The sequence below is a fragment of the Mirounga angustirostris genome, unplaced genomic scaffold (assembly GCF_029215605.1).
Source record: "Mirounga angustirostris isolate CCGP_5_RB_7025 unplaced genomic scaffold, mMirAng1.0.hap1 SCAF_1, whole genome shotgun sequence".
Taxonomy (NCBI): domain Eukaryota; kingdom Metazoa; phylum Chordata; class Mammalia; order Carnivora; family Phocidae; genus Mirounga; species Mirounga angustirostris.
This window is the reverse complement of record NW_026991709.1, coordinates 67,725,718-67,741,968: the sequence shown is the minus strand read 5'-3', so window position 1 is coordinate 67,741,968 and position 16,251 is coordinate 67,725,718. Positions and strand designations below refer to the sequence as shown.

General features: G+C 48.0%; 1 protein-coding gene across 4 annotated transcripts in view; it reads left to right on the top strand.

The window, feature by feature from the left end:
* Positions 1-16,251, top strand: part of MYLK (myosin light chain kinase) — a 176,209-nt gene that overhangs the window by 53,152 nt on the left and 106,806 nt on the right. For all 4 annotated transcript variants that reach the window (XM_064571010.1, XM_045903007.3, XM_045903006.3 and 1 more), the window contains exons 4-10: positions 4,805-4,853; positions 5,989-6,154; positions 7,133-7,298; positions 9,017-9,035; positions 10,193-10,728; positions 11,285-11,491; positions 15,410-15,544. In XM_064571010.1, the coding sequence (XP_064427080.1) occupies positions 4,805-4,853; positions 5,989-6,154; positions 7,133-7,298; positions 9,017-9,035; positions 10,193-10,728; positions 11,285-11,491; positions 15,410-15,544 (1,278 nt within the window). The remainder of the gene's footprint in view (positions 1-4,804; positions 4,854-5,988; positions 6,155-7,132; positions 7,299-9,016; positions 9,036-10,192; positions 10,729-11,284; positions 11,492-15,409; positions 15,545-16,251) is intronic.

The following is a 16,251-nucleotide window of genomic DNA, read 5'->3' as shown; positions in this document are numbered from 1 at the left end:
GAAATAGTAAGAGAGTTAGTGGGGTCAGCAGAGTGAGGATACATCTGGGGAGGCGGTCAGGGGTTAGATCCTGGGGATGGAAAGCCACTGGAGGGTATCAAGAAGAAATTGACATGATTTGATTTAGATAAAATATCTCACTGAAGTGTGGGAGGGGGAAGTGGGGGGCTGCCATTGGTCTCCTGTCTTTAAGCATTGATTTCCTGGAAAGGGACTGAGCAATGGTTGTTTCTGTTTCCGTGTAGAAGGCATTTCCCAGATCCAAACCAGAGGGATCAGGATGTTGGATCTTTTAATAGCACATTGGCCAATGAAACGATAGAAGGCAACTCACCTCTGCCCCCTCACCTCCACTTCACTTGTTTTGCTTTTGTTCCTTTATCCCAGAAAGGTATGGATTTTCCTCTGTTCCTCCCTTATCCACACCACTGGCTGGCCCAGTGGATGCCAAGAGCTGTAAGTTTTTGCTTTGCCTTTTAGTTGCCCCTGTTCCAAACAAGGCCTGCACCCACCTAGGTCTGCCTGGCTTTCCTCTTCTGGAAGGTCGGCCTCCTGCCCATCTCCCACCTAAGCACATGTCCCCCGTGCCCTAGCCACCCCAGTCCTGTAGCCTCCACTCTCTACACCCCCATGAAACCCCTGTCCTGCAAGCCAGGGCTCCCTGACCGTGCATTGCTTGATCATTTGCTTTTAAATCCAAATGTGCCCATGAGTTGGTGCGAGCATCATTACATCTTCTAGTGCACACGAGCACTTACATATCAAAATAGTCATGCTTGAACACTTACATATTGAAATAAGTATTATGATAGTTTACTTTCCTTTTATTTTTTGTTACTATTTTAGTTAGGGCTTTACATTTATTTTCTTTTTGAGATGATATATGGGTGGTTAGCGGTGAACTCTGTGGATGGCCCAGGGGGCATTACTAAATATCTGTTAGAAAAAAATGCCCATTTTTTTCTGATTAAAACCACTATTTTAAGCAACCCTTAAAATCCACTTTGAAGTTGGCTGCAAGTAGGGCGACTGCTCCCTGGTTTGCCTGGAACAGCCCTGGTTTGCTCCTATTGTCCTGGCAGAATTATTAATTATGTCCCTTTCAGTGTCAAGAGTCCCTATTTAGATGATAAGTTATATCATCATGTATTTTGGAAGCATTTCGTCTCCTTACCATCTTGATCACATTATTCCCCTTGTCAGCAGCATTCTGTGTCCCAACCCAGGCTCTCTGTATCCTTTAACAAAAAGTGCTAGCTCCCCACTGTTGAACTTTTCACTCCTAAAACCTGCCAGCAGCCTTCTCTTTTACTCGTCCTTGAAAAATCTAAGCAAAATGTTTAAATACTTCCAGTGCCTTGGCCTTTTATTCCCCCCCTCACTAACTCGATCCTGTCTTCACCAATTCTCTTAACTTACTCTTCTATTTTTGGCATTTCCATCCTAATCCCTTTTCCACTTATTTTTCTCCATAACCTTACTGTTCTGCCAGATTTTCATAGTTTCACAAAATTAATTTTGCCTGATCTGACAACTTGCAACTTCAAATTTTTGCCTATAAATAGATCTTATTAGTTATTTTAGCCCAAATTCTCTTTTAGTTTTGATGTCAACTCTCTGGTGTTAACTCACATTAAAATAAGCACCCCGTTCCATTTCTAGCTGACTGCTTGCTCTGTTACCTTTGGATCCTACCATAAACTGCTCTCACCCTGATACAGAAGTACCTTCAAACAGCATTCTTTTGCTCTTCTTTTAGGCAATGTCATATTTTTGCTTTTTTTTTTTTTTTTTAAGGAATAAAAGAATTTTAGCCTTTGGATTAAGATGTTTAGCTCCCAAGAATCTTAAAAATGCTTAGTCTGTTTTTTATTGTGGTTAAAATACACATGAATTTACCATCGCAACCATTTTCAAAGTATACAATTCAGTGGCATTAAGTACATTCACCATGTTGTGCGACCATCACCACCTTCTAGTTCCAAAACTTTTCATCATCCTGAACAGAAACCCCATCCCCCCATCCCCACTGAGCAGTCGCTCCCCATCTGCCTCCCCCAGCCCCTGGCAACCACTGATGTACTTTGTCTCTATCCATTTGCCTCTTCTGAACATTTCATATAAATGGAATCAGACGTTTTTTTTGAGTCTGGCTTTCTTCACTTAGCAAATTTTCTCAGGGTTCATCCATGTTGAAACATGTCAGTACGTTCCTCTGTGTGGCTGAATATTTCCGTGTAGGAATAGACCACATTTTTGTATCCCTTCATCAGATGATCAGTCTAATTTTTATCAAATCTTTGTTCCGAGATGAAATGAGTGATACAGTAGCATGATAAATGCCGTGAATTGTACATAGGTATTTTTCAGAGGGAGTCTCAGTGATTGGGTACGTGGCTGATGCTTTGGTGTTTGCAGATAGAAGAGGCCCTGTTCGTCTGTTTGGCTGCCAGAATCTCTTTCCTTTTTTACTTTCCTTCTCCACCCCACCCCTCCTTTTTTCTTTATTTTTGGTAACTAGATCATGTCTTGTTTTTTTCTTTACTGTCGTATTTACAGGTTGTGAAAAATACAGCTGAATCAATTCCTCAGAGTCCCATCGCCCCAAAACAATCACTATTAATAACATTTCAATATATTTTCTTCTGGTTGCTTTCCTGTGTTTGGATACTTTATTTTCTTTTTTCCTAGTTAAGATTACATTGAATAGATAATGTTGGAGCCTGCTCTTTTTTCATAAAAGCCCTTTATGTCACAAGGATTTGACTCCTATAAGGATTGGGGCACTGTTCTGGATACTTCTGATGAATGAATAGGAAGTTCTGGTGGGGATATGGTTTGAGAGTCATCAGCTTATAGATGATATTTAAAGTGACGGGACCGTCTAAGACCTCCTGGGGTTGGGGGTGGGGATCAGCAGTGTAGAGCAAGGACCCAGGACTCAGCCCCGGGCCACTCCACATGCAAAAGTAGAACAGAGAAGGTAGTTGAAGAATAGGCACCTCATGAGAGCAGGAGAGTGTGGAGGAGAATGTACTTGGGAGTGGAATGGCCCCATAGCAAATGCTGTTGAGCACCTGAGTGGTGGGGGCGAGGATCCACTGGGTCTGGCAAGGCGATGGTCAGGATGAGCTCAGTGGAATACAGAGGATCACTGCCCAAGTGGAACGTGCTGAAGAGAAAATGATATAATATCTTAACCTATTTCTGCCTGTTTTACATATTCTTAAACTTAATTTGATGGCAGAATAAGATGTTTAATTGTACACTTTACTTAACCACTTGTTATCTTCCTACTGGGTGATGTTTACACTGTTTCTAATTTTTACTATTACCAACAAGAAAAATGAACAGCTTTGTAAACTTTCTTTTCTACTTTAAGCATCATTTCCTTTGATTTGAAGGCACAGAAAGGGAGGTTCTGGTCTAAGACCAGAGCATCTTTAGAGCTTAGGATTCTCATTTGCTCCAGTATTTTCGAAAAGGACTGACTGGCTGGCACTTCCTCCAGAATCTGAGGGCGATTGTCTGAGGGGCCCCAGCATCTTGATGGCGATTGTCATTTGGGTCCTCCCAGAACAAGTTTCTCCTTTTATCTGCTTAGAAGTCCTTTAAACCTTGAACAGACTATTGAGTGACAAGAACCAAACCCACCTTGTGGAATGAAAACTAGACACAACTCACTAAATAGTGACATTAAATAGAAATACATGTATAATAATTGTCAATCCACTGGAACTGTAACTTACCTGCGATGCTGGTGTTTGCTCTTAATCCTTTTCCACTAAGGTTCTTTAGTCCTTGAGCCAGATACAGCCAAGGGAAATACGCAGCCCCCATTCCCATGTTCCTATGCATTCATACAGATGCAATGGGTGCTGGAATTTAAGGAAGTTTACCCTTTTCCAGTAAACACCCTGCAAATTTCCCATTGCAGTTGCCTGCTGATATTCCGGGAATGACTTCCATGCTTTCTACGTGTGCTTTGGGTGGGGTTTTATAAACATTCCCAGCTTGTGGCAAAAAGAGAACAACTTCCAGGCTGATCACTATCTCAGAAATGTCCTCCTTTCCCCCTCCCTATTCCTCCAAAACACCCCACCACCTTATGGTCACTTCCTGTTCCTGGTCACATTAGGGATGGCCCCTCCCAGCTAGCAGCGCTGCCCCCCCCCCCCCCCCCGCCCCAGCCCTCCAGCCTGAGTGGGTTTGCTATTTAACTGCTTCCTGTCCAGGATGACAGCACCTTACCCAGGACCTGCAGTGTCCATGGTGCTGCTGATGCAGGTTCTGGTGAGTTCAGCACCAGTGATCTGCTCCAGGCCCGCAGGACACATCTTGCTGTTTGCTGGGCCACAAGCGCGAGGATGGAATGTTGCTTGTATCCAACGTGAATAGATCTGGTGAGAGAGATGCATGTACATCTCCCACCCTCGTTTCAGCAGGGTCGTCTTCTGGAGAGGTTCTGGATCATCACAGATAATCGCCGGAGTAGAAGGTCCAGTGGCATGTAACAGCTCAGCAGCATGGTTGAGTGGTCTAGGAAAGGTGCGCATGGATGCATTTCTGCCCTATTACTGGCTTTGTGACTCCTTTTTCTCATCTGTTTAAGAAACAGAAGGACGATGTAGTACCAGCCTCCTTAAATGATGTATGTCAAGTATCCACCAAAGAGCCTGGCCCAGGACAGGCTCAGTCAGAGTGAACTGTTTCCGGCATTATCCCACCCCACCTCTGTGGCTGACTCTTCCTGAGCTTCGTTGCTCTGAGTTCAAGACTCTCTCTCTTTGTTTCCTACTTGCAGGGGGCTTTATGATGAAGCATGGTCAGCCTGCTGTTTCCAAAACCTTGGGGTAAGTTGGGGGGCTGTTCAAGCCAGGGTAAGGGCGGGATTGACTTTTTGTGCTGACCTGACAGAACACGTTTGGGGTGTAAGTCTTTTTGGGCATCCTGGGTTATAAAAAGAAAGCAGGAGCCTACTGGGATGTGATGTGGGTCTCACACGGTGCCTCCTGACCTGCTAGCCTGTGTGGATAGCCCCTTTGACTGGTCTAGCTGCTACATGCTGAGGAAGTCTGCCATGTGCCCAATCTTCAGGGACCGCCGACAATCAAGGCAATAGTCGGACTTAAGTAAACAGACCTAGAAGAGGCAATCCATATGTGGCACTTCTTAGGGAAAGGAAACCTATATTGGTAAAGGTAAGTAACAGTAGCTGCTATAACAGGCAAGCCCCCAAATCGCACTGGTTGAACACGGGGAAAGTTTATTTCTTACTCGAGCAAAGTCAACTTAGATATTCTTGAACAGGTGGAGAACCTTGCCATCATCGTTCAGGTACCCGGCCTCCTTTCGTTTTGCAGTTGCATCATCTCTTGGCCTTGGAGCCTCTCTTGGATCTTCTGCTTCTAGAGTGGGCAAGAGAGAGTGTGGAGAATCTCGCAGGGCTTTTTTTTTTTTTTTTTTTAAAGATTTTATTTATTTATTTGACAGAGAGATAGCGAGAGCAGGAACAGAAGCAGGGGGAGTGGGAGAGCGAGAAACAGGCTTCCTGCCGAGCAGGGAGCCCGATGTGGGACTCGATCCCAGGACCCTGGGATCATGACCTGAGCTGAAGGCAGACGCTTAACGACTGAGCCACCCAGGCGCCCTCGCAGGACTTTTTTATGGGTTTAGCCAAGAGCTGGCATATATCACTTCTGCTTGCGGTCTGCGGCCAAAACCCAGGCTTTTGGCCAGAGCTCAGTAGAATTCACGTATACCTTACCACAAGGGAGGCCAGTATATGAAGTCTCGCTGCATGATCAGGAGGTAGAGGAAATAGGTTTTGGTGCTGCAGACTTTTCCAGAGGGTGCGTGAGAAATGTGTTTAAGGCACAGAATTGGGAAGGCTGCCTTTTGCTGGTCTCTGACCCAACTTAAGTGATGTAGGTAGGGGCAGAGAGAAGAGCTGAATTGCTGCTGGACTCCCTGCTAATTTCTTTCCAGGGACAGATTTGCAGCCCCTGCCATGGAGACCCGTCCTAGCATCTGGGGAGAGTGCCCACCAAAGTTTGCTACCAAGTTGGGCCGAGCCATAGTCAAAGAAGGACAGATGGGACGGTTTTCCTGCAAGATCACTGGCCGGCCCCAACCACAGGTCACCTGGCTCAAGGTGAGATTTTTATCTGCCCCAACTCTGGCCCCAGCCTGGGGACCCTGAATGTGGAGGTTAGACTCTTGGACCAACAAGAGTCTGTCTTTCCAATCAGTCCCTCTGCTTGACTATAGATGGTTCTTCAGGGTTCTCTGTATGTCCGATAGCCATGCTTGTCCCTGCCCCTATTTGCACACTCTGCCTCTGCAACTCAGCCCACCATGTGCTGTAATCCACACACTCCCCAAACAGCATAAAATTTCTGAGTCAGAACAGACCTGACCAGCTCAAGAGAGTGGAATTTGAAGTCATGAGACTAGGTTTCAAGCCACAGCTCCCTCATTCATAAAACACATGATGCTGGGCAAATCATTTGGTCTCCTGGAGCACTGGTCTCCTTATCTGTGAGGCAGAGATGATGCCACCTACCTCAGAATACCTCAGAATACGGTTGGGAGTATTTCATTCAGGGCCGGGCAGTGTGAAGGCAGAGCAGAGGGGTGGGGGGAAGGGAGTGGCAGCAGCAGGGGGCCTGAGGGGTGGGGTGGGCGTCCAGCAGCATAGTGAGGAGCCACAGGGAAAGCTTGGGGTCAAGGCCTGCGAGAATAGCTTTCTCACAGATGGGAGTCCTGGGTCTGAGTGAGGGGACACCTTTTCCCTATTTCCCAGTTCTCCTGGACTGAGCCCAGGAAAAGAGTAAAGGAGAGGGAGGCAAAGCAGAGCTAAAATGAGGAATGTAGGATCCCCATCTCAAACTAGGCCTCCTCTGAAACAAGTTCATACACCTGCTTTAAGCCGGACCTGACGTCACACCACACACATGGACCTCGAGTCGCGGGGGCCCTTGGATTGTCCAAAGACTGCTCTCTGAGCACATCGACAGAGCCCAGGGCAGAGGGTTCTGCTGCCCGGGCCTGGTGTCCATCCCAGCGAGGCTTGGATAGTGCCAAAGGTAAGCAGGTTTCTCTGACCCAGCTGCCCTCTTGATGTCCACAGGGAGAGGTTCCCCTGCAGCCAAGTGCCCGTGTGTCTATGTCTGAGAAGAATGGGGTACAAGTTCTGGAAATCCATGAGGTCAGCTGCGATGACGTGGGAGTGTACACGTGCCTGGTGGTGAATGGGTCGGGGAAGGCCTCCATGTCAGCCGAGCTTTCTATCCAAGGTATCAAGTGGTGGGAGGGCTTGTACGGAACCCCCCTGCCTGGTGTCTGTACCCTGCCAGGGGGAGCTGCTGTCCATTACAGATCGTGTTACACTGACCCACCCACCTCCCCGTGCGTTCCCCCAGGGGCAGGTGTGCCCCACACCTGTGTCTTCAGTCTTTTCTTCTCGCTCACATTCCTTTTTGTACCTCTAATTGCAACTGCCAGGAGTGGACATTGCAAATGCCTTGCCATCACCCCAAATTTAACCTGCCTCAAATTTAACTTATCATCCGCTCTGTCCTTCACATCAGGTGTTCCCTCAGCTTAACTCTTTCTACCGCAGAATTCTGCTTTTCCTCCTCGCCTGGACTGGGCATTTCAGCATCTCCTCTGACCCTTGCCTCCTCCTTGCTGTAGGCATCAGCCCCGTCAGTTCTTCCCCGGAAATCTCTTTGAATCTGTCTCCTCTTTACATTCCCCTTGGTTCCGCCAAGTCCAGCCTGTGGAAGCGGGAGTGTGGGTGGCGATGGGGATTGACATCACTGCACTGAGCGCAGTGGGAACCTTGAGCAAGGTGGGATTTGGGGAATCGGGGAGGGAAACAACCTTCACGCTCCTCCCCCTTTCTTACTCTCTTTTCTTCTATGATTTTTCTCTTCCACATTCCCTTCCTTTTTCAGAAACTATTCCTCCTTGCTCTCTTTACCACTGTTGGCTGGAGTGTTCTTTATAACCCACAGAAAGAAATTTATTCAGGACATGTGTATATAAACATATTTAACTGAAACAAGTTTCATGAAGCGGTCCTGAGTTGTACCATGCACAGTACCTGCTGGCGTTCTCTATTCCATTCTGCACCATCAAAGTCCTGGTCTGCACTGAAGAATTAGACCTCACAGCTCACCGTGGGCTCGGACCCACTGTTAGGCATTGAGAAGAGTGATTGAGCCACTCCCCTTACTTGCCCTAGCGATGAATTAAAGAACTGCTCCCCTCCCAAGTACTTAGTGACAAAATGATGTGTTGCCTGGGATGTGTTTTAGAATACTCCCCGAAGAAGCTCCTCTGAAAACCAAAACAAAAAGGAATAGAAAAGACAGGCAACACAATGCTATTTCCTTAATCTGGGTGATGGCTTTCAGAATTGGTTATATCCTCTCACTATTGTATGTTTTGAAATTTTCCGTGATAAAATTTTTAAAAACGATGTGGCAGGGAAAAAGAATATATCTATAGTATGTTTTTTTCTTTGAAGAACTGAATGCAATTACAGTTTTCAAACTGTACATTTTTAAAGCAGGTGTTTGTCAAAACTGATCACTTGGGAGGTTTGTTTTTGAGGGCCAACGTAAGTTAAACTGTTTGGGTTTGAAATTTTCAGGTGTTTATTTTGGCTTGTCCCTCGATTGGTTTCCTTCTGTGGCTGGTGAACGGGACAGGTCCCGTGGCACAGGGTGCGGTCGCCAAGGCTTCCAGAGAAGGCCCAGGGCAGCAGTGGAGGCCTTGACGGTGTCTCAGAGCGGGCCTCGGACAAGCTCCTCAGATTAACCCAAGCAGTTCAGCACCGGGGACGCTGCGGGAGGGGCTGAGGGAGGGACGAGCATAGGTGAGGGGCCAAGTGGAAGCTGACGAGGTGAACGCTCTGTAAGAAATGAAAACCAATGCTGTCTCATCACTGTCTCCTCTTGGTACCTAAAAGAGTCCACTAACAGTCTCCCCTTCTCCCTTTTTCCAGGTTTGGACAATGCCAGTAGGTACGTCTAGGCTTTGTAATCACTGTCTCCATCTTGAGATGCCCTGCAAGAAAAGAGAGGTTGTAATGGAGAAATGCCCTGAATTTCCGAGTCATTGTATAGGAGGGAGAGCTGACCGCTGGGGGCATAGTTAGGTTTTGTTTTGTTCTCCTATTGCAATATGCCACACAGGCTCGCCGTCGTAGTGAGGCTCTCGAAGACACAGTGCTGTCGTCTTTCTTAGCGTCTGGCCAGTCCCAGTTAGCTGTCACTAGGAAGGGCACTGACTAGGGAGCCTGCCACGGGCCAGGCAGGATCTGCTCACCCATGTAGCCCGTCTTCCTCAGGAGCTTCCTTTCCCGTGCATGAGGCCTGGAGCTAGACGCCGGGTCTGCGGGGTGGGCAGGCGTCTGGTGGAGGGAAAGGGCTTTAAACAGAGCTGCACCAAGCCAGAGTTACAAGCTGCGGTGTGTCCGGGGCAGAGGAACGAGCAGCACTAATTTAGATTAGAGGGTCAGAGAAACCCTTCCTGGACGCTTGCTGTTTGAGCTCAGGCTCTTGACGGGGAATGTTAGCCAGGTGAAGGAAAGTGCAGGGAGCATGCTCCCAGCAGGGCGGTAGCATGTGTGAAAGTGGGGAGATGACAGAGAGGTGGGCCCTGGGGGACCCAGAAGGACACTGGTGTGGCTGCTGCCCGGCAGGAGTCAGACAGTTTGGCAAGGTCCAAGAGGCAACGAGAACCAGCTCACGTAGGGCATCCTTGTGGGCCATGTTGTGAAGCTCAGTCTTATTCTCGGTGCGGTGCTGATCAGCTGTGCTTGCCATGCAGACCGTGGATCAGAGAGGGCCAGCAGGGACCAGGGGGAGGCAGTTGCGTGGTGGGAACTAGGGTGGCACTCGGGGGGTAGAATAAAGGCAGATTGGATAAATGCAGATAGAACAGGCTCTGGATTGGGATGAGGGGCAAGGAAGTGTCAGGAATGGCTGCTTGCCCTTTGCCTTGGGAAACTGAGAAGGCTGCCGAGAGACACTTTTGCTCTCACTCTGTCTTCATTTGTGGGCTTTTGTGATCACTGGAATCTGGGCTTGTCATGAGTAATGCTTGTGAGTAACCAGATAACCATTCTATTTCTCCTTCTTCTTCTCCATTGCCCCCCACCCCAACCACCACCAAATAGGTCATTGGTGAGAGGAACAAAGGCAGCCAATTCAGATATCAGGAAAGAAGTGACCAATGGAACCACACAGGGGCCGAAACTGGACAGCCTCGCGTCTGCTGCCGAGAGAAAGAACTGCTCCAGTACCCAGAGAGGGGGCTCCCCGACCTGGGCCACAAGTAGCCAGCCTCCACCCCTGCGGGAGTCCCAGTCAGAGTCGTCCGGGGACCCACCGAGGAAGGCCCTGAGGAGCCCCGTCCTACAAAAGACTTCCAGCACCATCACCCTGCAGGCTGCAAAAGTCCAGCCAGAACCAAGAGCACTGGTCTCGGGTGCCCCCTCATCTTCTGGAGAAGAGAGGGAGAGGCCAGCTGCGTCCCCCATAGCCATCCTCCCTACCAGGCAGTCTGGCCTGGGAAGCCAGGAGGTGATGAGCAAGGTTGCTACAAGGAAAATCCCCATGGAGAGCCAGAGGGATTCCACCTTCCCCAAATTTGAGAGCAAACCCCAAAGCCAGGAAGTCAGTGAAGATCAGACAGTCAAGTTCAGATGCGAGGGTGAGTAGATCTAAAGGTCACTGTCCCATCCTACCCCACCAGTGTAGCCCCTGGGTGGCCACTCCCTCCATCAGCACAGTGGTATCCACCCAGCCCCTTGGACTAGAACCCAGCCCACCCCAGAAGCCACCTTATAGGAAGGACTCAGTCTAGTAACGTGCCTTGTTCTGGAGAAACACCCAGCAGTGGCCCATGGTTCATTGTTGGATATGGCATCGGCCCTGTGTCCTAATTCTAACCACCCTAGAGGGGAAAACCCATCATCACCATCACCATCAAAAAACAAGCCACAGGGGCTCCTGCGCTTTTCTCCCTTCTGCTGGCTTTGGCTGATCTGGAGACCTGGCTTGTCGCCCTGTGTCCCTCCTCCCCACCGACCCTGCCTCCATCTTGAGAGGTTTACTCGTGCACAGTGCAGGGTGAGGGGTAAGAGAGCCTATTCTGCAGGAGGGCATCTCAAACCAGAATGAGCGTCTCCCTCAGGTCCAGCATCCTGCCTGCCCCACAAGCACAATGCGCTCTCTGGGAAGCTCATGTCCTTCACCTCGCCCTGTAGTTTCAGGGACCCCGAAGCCTGAAGTGACCTGGTTCCTGGAAGGTGCCCCCGTGAGGATTCGAGAAGGCATGGTTGAGGTTTATGAAGAAGGCGGATGCCATTACCTCTGCCTGCTGAGAGCGCGGGCCAGAGACAGTGGGACCTATAGCTGCACGGCCTCCAATGTCCGAGGCCAGATGTCCTGCAGTTGGACCCTCCTGGTGAAACGTGAGTACGCACCTCCAGTCACCCTGGGTTCTCTGCGGGGGGGCCATCCATGGGGTGCCTCCTACCCTGCAGGGGTATCACCTCCTACCACCCCCACGCAGGGTGTACAGCCCGACAGAGGCATCATTCCCACCCACATGCCAAGGCCAAAGTCATAGCTCCAGGACAAGTGACTCCTGATGAGGAGTTCACATCAGAGTCACCTCAGAACAAGCATGCCCACCCCCCATGCCCACCCCCCATGCCCAGCCCTGCTGACAGCTCCCTTTTCTGGGTTCCTCAGCTGTCCAAGGAGTGCCATGACTCACTTTTCTAACCACAGAGAACCAAACATTCCCTAAATATACACACTGAGAGTCATATGAGATGATGTGGGATCCCGCATCTTCTATGTTTATTGTAATATCTGTTTATAAAAGTTGTGCCTGTTTGTTGTGGGGGATTTAAACACAGTATAGTTTTATGACTCAGAAATAAATGTATTTTAATGTTTTTAAAACAAAATCAACATTGTGCTGTTCATATACTGCTTTCTATTCTAACTTGCTCATGTTACATAAGCATCGTTCTTATACTACTTCTTTCTATATTACTTAATATTATTCAAAAACATGATTTTAATGGCCATATAATCTTTCATAGAATAGTGTATCTGATTACGCTTGCTCTTACTGTCGAATATTTAGACTGTTTCCATTTTTTCACTATTGTAACAAAACTGTGATAGATATCTTTGTACCCGTCTATCTCTCTTTAAAATTTCCTCATTTTAAATGCTATTCAGGGACCCTTGACCCATTGAGGAACATATTAAACCACAAGGATAGAGTCAGCAAATTTCAGGCTTTTAGAAGTTCAATGGACAAATAACCTTTGTCTACTTTTTTTTCAACAAATAAATTGCAAGAGAAAGAGGAAGGGAGGGACAACCTTTAGGAAACTTAGGTGAAAAGATATGTAAGAGATATCAGTAATCACAGTCTTTGGACTTTGTGTGGCTCCTGACTGAGACAACTTTAAAAACTTTTTTTAATGAGAACACCAGGAAAATTTGAGCATTCACAAGGTATTTGATATAATAGAATTAGTGCTATTTATAAGATATGATGGCGGTCTTGTGGTTATTTTTTTAAGCCTTTGTATTTTAGAGGTATAAATTGAGTTATTTACTGGTGAAATGATACGATATTTGCTTCAGAAATAATCCATGTGTAGTGGGAGTTGGTGGGGCTACAAATGAAATGAGATCAACCGTGAGTTGATAATTATTAAATTTGAGAAACAAGTATATGATAATCCACGGTACTGCTCTCTTTCCTAGTGTGTGTATTTGAAATTTGCCACAATAAACATTTCCCAAAAAAAGAAAGGAAAAGAGAAGAACTTAGTGATTCATCCGTGCAGTAGGATTCCATGCAGCCAGTAAAACAAATATGGCTGACCTGCGGACTCTGATGGTGAAACATGTCCAAGATACTAGTAAGGGAGGAGAGCCAAGTGCAGAGCTGTGTGTATCATATGCTATTTGCATAAAAGGAAAAGAATCTATGTAGATATGTGCAAACAGATGCTTATGTGTGCATAAAACATTTCTGGAAGGGTCCACACGTTGCCTCAAGGAAAGGAAACGGGATGCTTAGGAAGAGGTGGGGGGTAGTCTTACTTCTCACGGCCTGCATACTGTTGATTTATTTCTTAATTGGGATTTTCACTATGGTCATGAATTTCTTTGTAAGAAATCGTATCCATTCCATTTGGAGGTGGGAGTGCCTGTAGAGTTCACAAGTCCAAGCACCCGAGCCTCGTCATCCCAGGCTCTGTGCAGGGGACAGACACATGGCATCAGGTCCGCCAAAGGTTGAAAACCAGCAGGCTTTTGTTGGAGTGGTGGTTATTACTATTAAATGGAAGCCGTGCGTTGAGACTATACTTGCAGCAAGTTGGGGGTGAAAGAGAATGTGGTCTTCAAAGCTGCCACAAGAGCTGGGGCAAACAGGATGGGAATTAAGCAGGCCGCCAGCGTGGCTCTTCTTACAACGTCAGCTGTTTGTTTTTGAATGCACGCTCTTCAGAATGTTGTAAGCCTTTGGTTAATTTCCAGAGTTCTGAAAAAGTTGATTTCGACTGTTTTTGCCAGTGTTCTTGTTTCTTGTATGGAGGAGCGGATTTTCAGGAGCCCTTACTCAGCCATTGCAAAAGTACTTTTGGGCTCCCTCTCCCTCCTGGAGATACTGACTGTTCTAAAACCTTTCCGGATGACTTCGCCAAGATGCAGGCCACTGATCCCTACTATCATGCTCTGGTGAAAACGGAAAGAAGATCTGCCTTTTTCTCAGTGGCCCCTTAAGCTCCCACTCTATTTCTCCACTGTCTTTCACCCCCAAACTCACTGCAGGTCTAGTCTCGATGCCCAGCTTCCATTTGATGGTAACAGCTAACACTCCACAAAAGCTTGCTCAGTGTGCCAGGCTTTGTGCTAAATGCTTTACCTCTGTAAAGCATTTAGTTATCCATTTTATATCCTTTTGTCCATTTAGTTATCCCAGTGGTCTGAGGAGATAATTGTAGTCACACCCATTTTCCAGGTGGGAATACCGAGCTGTGATGAAGTTAAATGACTTGTCCAAGGTCACATGCCTGGTAAAAGATAGCATATTTCTAACCCATGTTGGTTTGACACGGAAGTCCGTATTTTTTCAATGGCTCCCAAAGGCATTTCCCTGTGAGGGAATGTGACGCTGGCTGGGAAAAGGGATAGAGGTGGCCACAGCTCTCGAGGTAGTCTGTCCATCCCTTTCCTCAGTGCCAGTCCCAATCAGATGCCCCATTGTTCTGACTGAGCTGCTCTCCCCCAGCCTCCTCTCCCTGTAGGGGAGCTCTGGTGTGGAGGAGGAAGTGGGGACGCAGAGTCAGAGAGCGGGGTGTAAAGCCTGCCTTCGTCATTGGGCTGGACTAAGAAATTACTAACCTGGTCTATAAAACGAGTTGAAGAAAGCAACCTCATGCCCTGTCACAGTCACATGTGGGAATGTCCCTGGCACATAGTAAGCCCTCCTGTACCAGTTTTTGTCCTTAAACCCCTCACCACTGCATGGGATAGCTTCTCCTGAAAGGCACCGCTGAGGCCTCTTCTAATCACCAAATCCCTTCCCCCTTCTCGGCTGCCGGCCACCTTGACGTTTCTGCTGCGTGTTCTGCTTGTGGAAGAGACAATCTATCCCTATTGCTCTTAGTTAAGGCCCCCCCAAACTACAAAATGCTCCCCAGTCCACCAATGTAGAGGGCTTCTGGAAAGCTCAGCTCAGTGGTTCTCAATGAAAATATGCATCAGAATCCTGAGGGAATTTAGTAATGCATAGTCCCAGGCCCCCAGCAATCCCGAGCTGTTGGCCAAGGTTGGAAAACTAGGACACATGTGAGTCTCTGTCATTTGATCCAGTCTTGGAATTGGAAAAAATAACACTTTAAAATTGAAATGTCCTCCCCGGTGGGCATATTGTCGCTGCAAGTACAAAGATATTCTCAAGGTTGTGCAGGTCCGATGGGATGTGTTAAAGGAGAGAAGGGGCACTGGGGAGTACAGGGGGACCAGGAAAGCAGGGAAGAAGGAGCTCTGCAGATGCTCCAGGACAGCAAAAGGCAAGCCAGGATAGGAGGTGCCTGAGACCCAGAGGAGAGGGGGCAGGCCCATGTCCTGAGCATTCCCAGACCTGGTCTGTTTTGTGACCGTGAATAAGCCCCTGCTGCTTTCTCAGCCTCAGGCTCCAGGTCTCTACACCCGTGGTGCTGCCTGCCTCCAAGCCAGGCTCCCGAGGAACCCTGGGTGCACCTGCCCGCGAGGCTCGGGGTGACTGCAGGGCCTCAGCAGAGCACGTCAACTGTGGTCTGAGATGGCTTGTCTGTCCTCTGCCCTTGCAGGGCTGGCCGCGACGGAGGTGGCACCCTCCTTCTCCAGGGTCCTGAAGGACTGCACTGTCGTCGAGGGCCAGGACTTTGTGCTGCAGTGCTCTGTGCAGGGGACCCCGGTCCCCCAAATCACTTGGCTGCTCAATGGTGAGTTCCCCCTGCTCTAGGCCCCTGGGCCCTTTGGCCCTGCTTGCGTTCTCACTTGGCTTGCCCCATTTATCCCTCAGAACCTACAGGGTACAGAGAGCTCACGGGACTGTGGCGTCTGCTATCACCTGGCCGGGGACACCGGGCAAGTTGCTATTCCTATCTGAGCCTTGAGCTCCTGCAACACATGAATAACGTCAGCTGCCTCCCAGGGTGGTGGTTGTGAAGTACATTAGATCCTTTATATAAAACAGCTAATGTACATGGGTGCACAGGCAGTTTGGTTCATTTATGTGGCCAGGCTCGTAGTAGGCCCTCAATAAATATTTGTTGAGTCAATAAATGAACAAATTAACAAATTAGTGAACCATACTAGAAGTTACTCATGGAACCTCGCCTTTCATTTAGTGGCAGTTGGTTTGGGGATTCATAGACAAGTAATTTGTTGTAATGTTATAGTCCTATAGAGACATGCCAACTTTTTTTTTTTTTTTGGCCAAGTAATGCCTTTTGAAAAAATTAGTTATCATATATGATCACTCTTCTCTCGGTAAAAAAGCCTTTTGATTCCAAAAGTATGGGAGGACTCTAATTTTAGAACTGAGAACAGTCCATCAAATTGATGGCATTGAGCAGGGTCTGCTTTGGAAACCCCTGCTTTGGGGACCCACAGGGAGGATGAAGGAGGACTGCCAGTGAGGGGACCA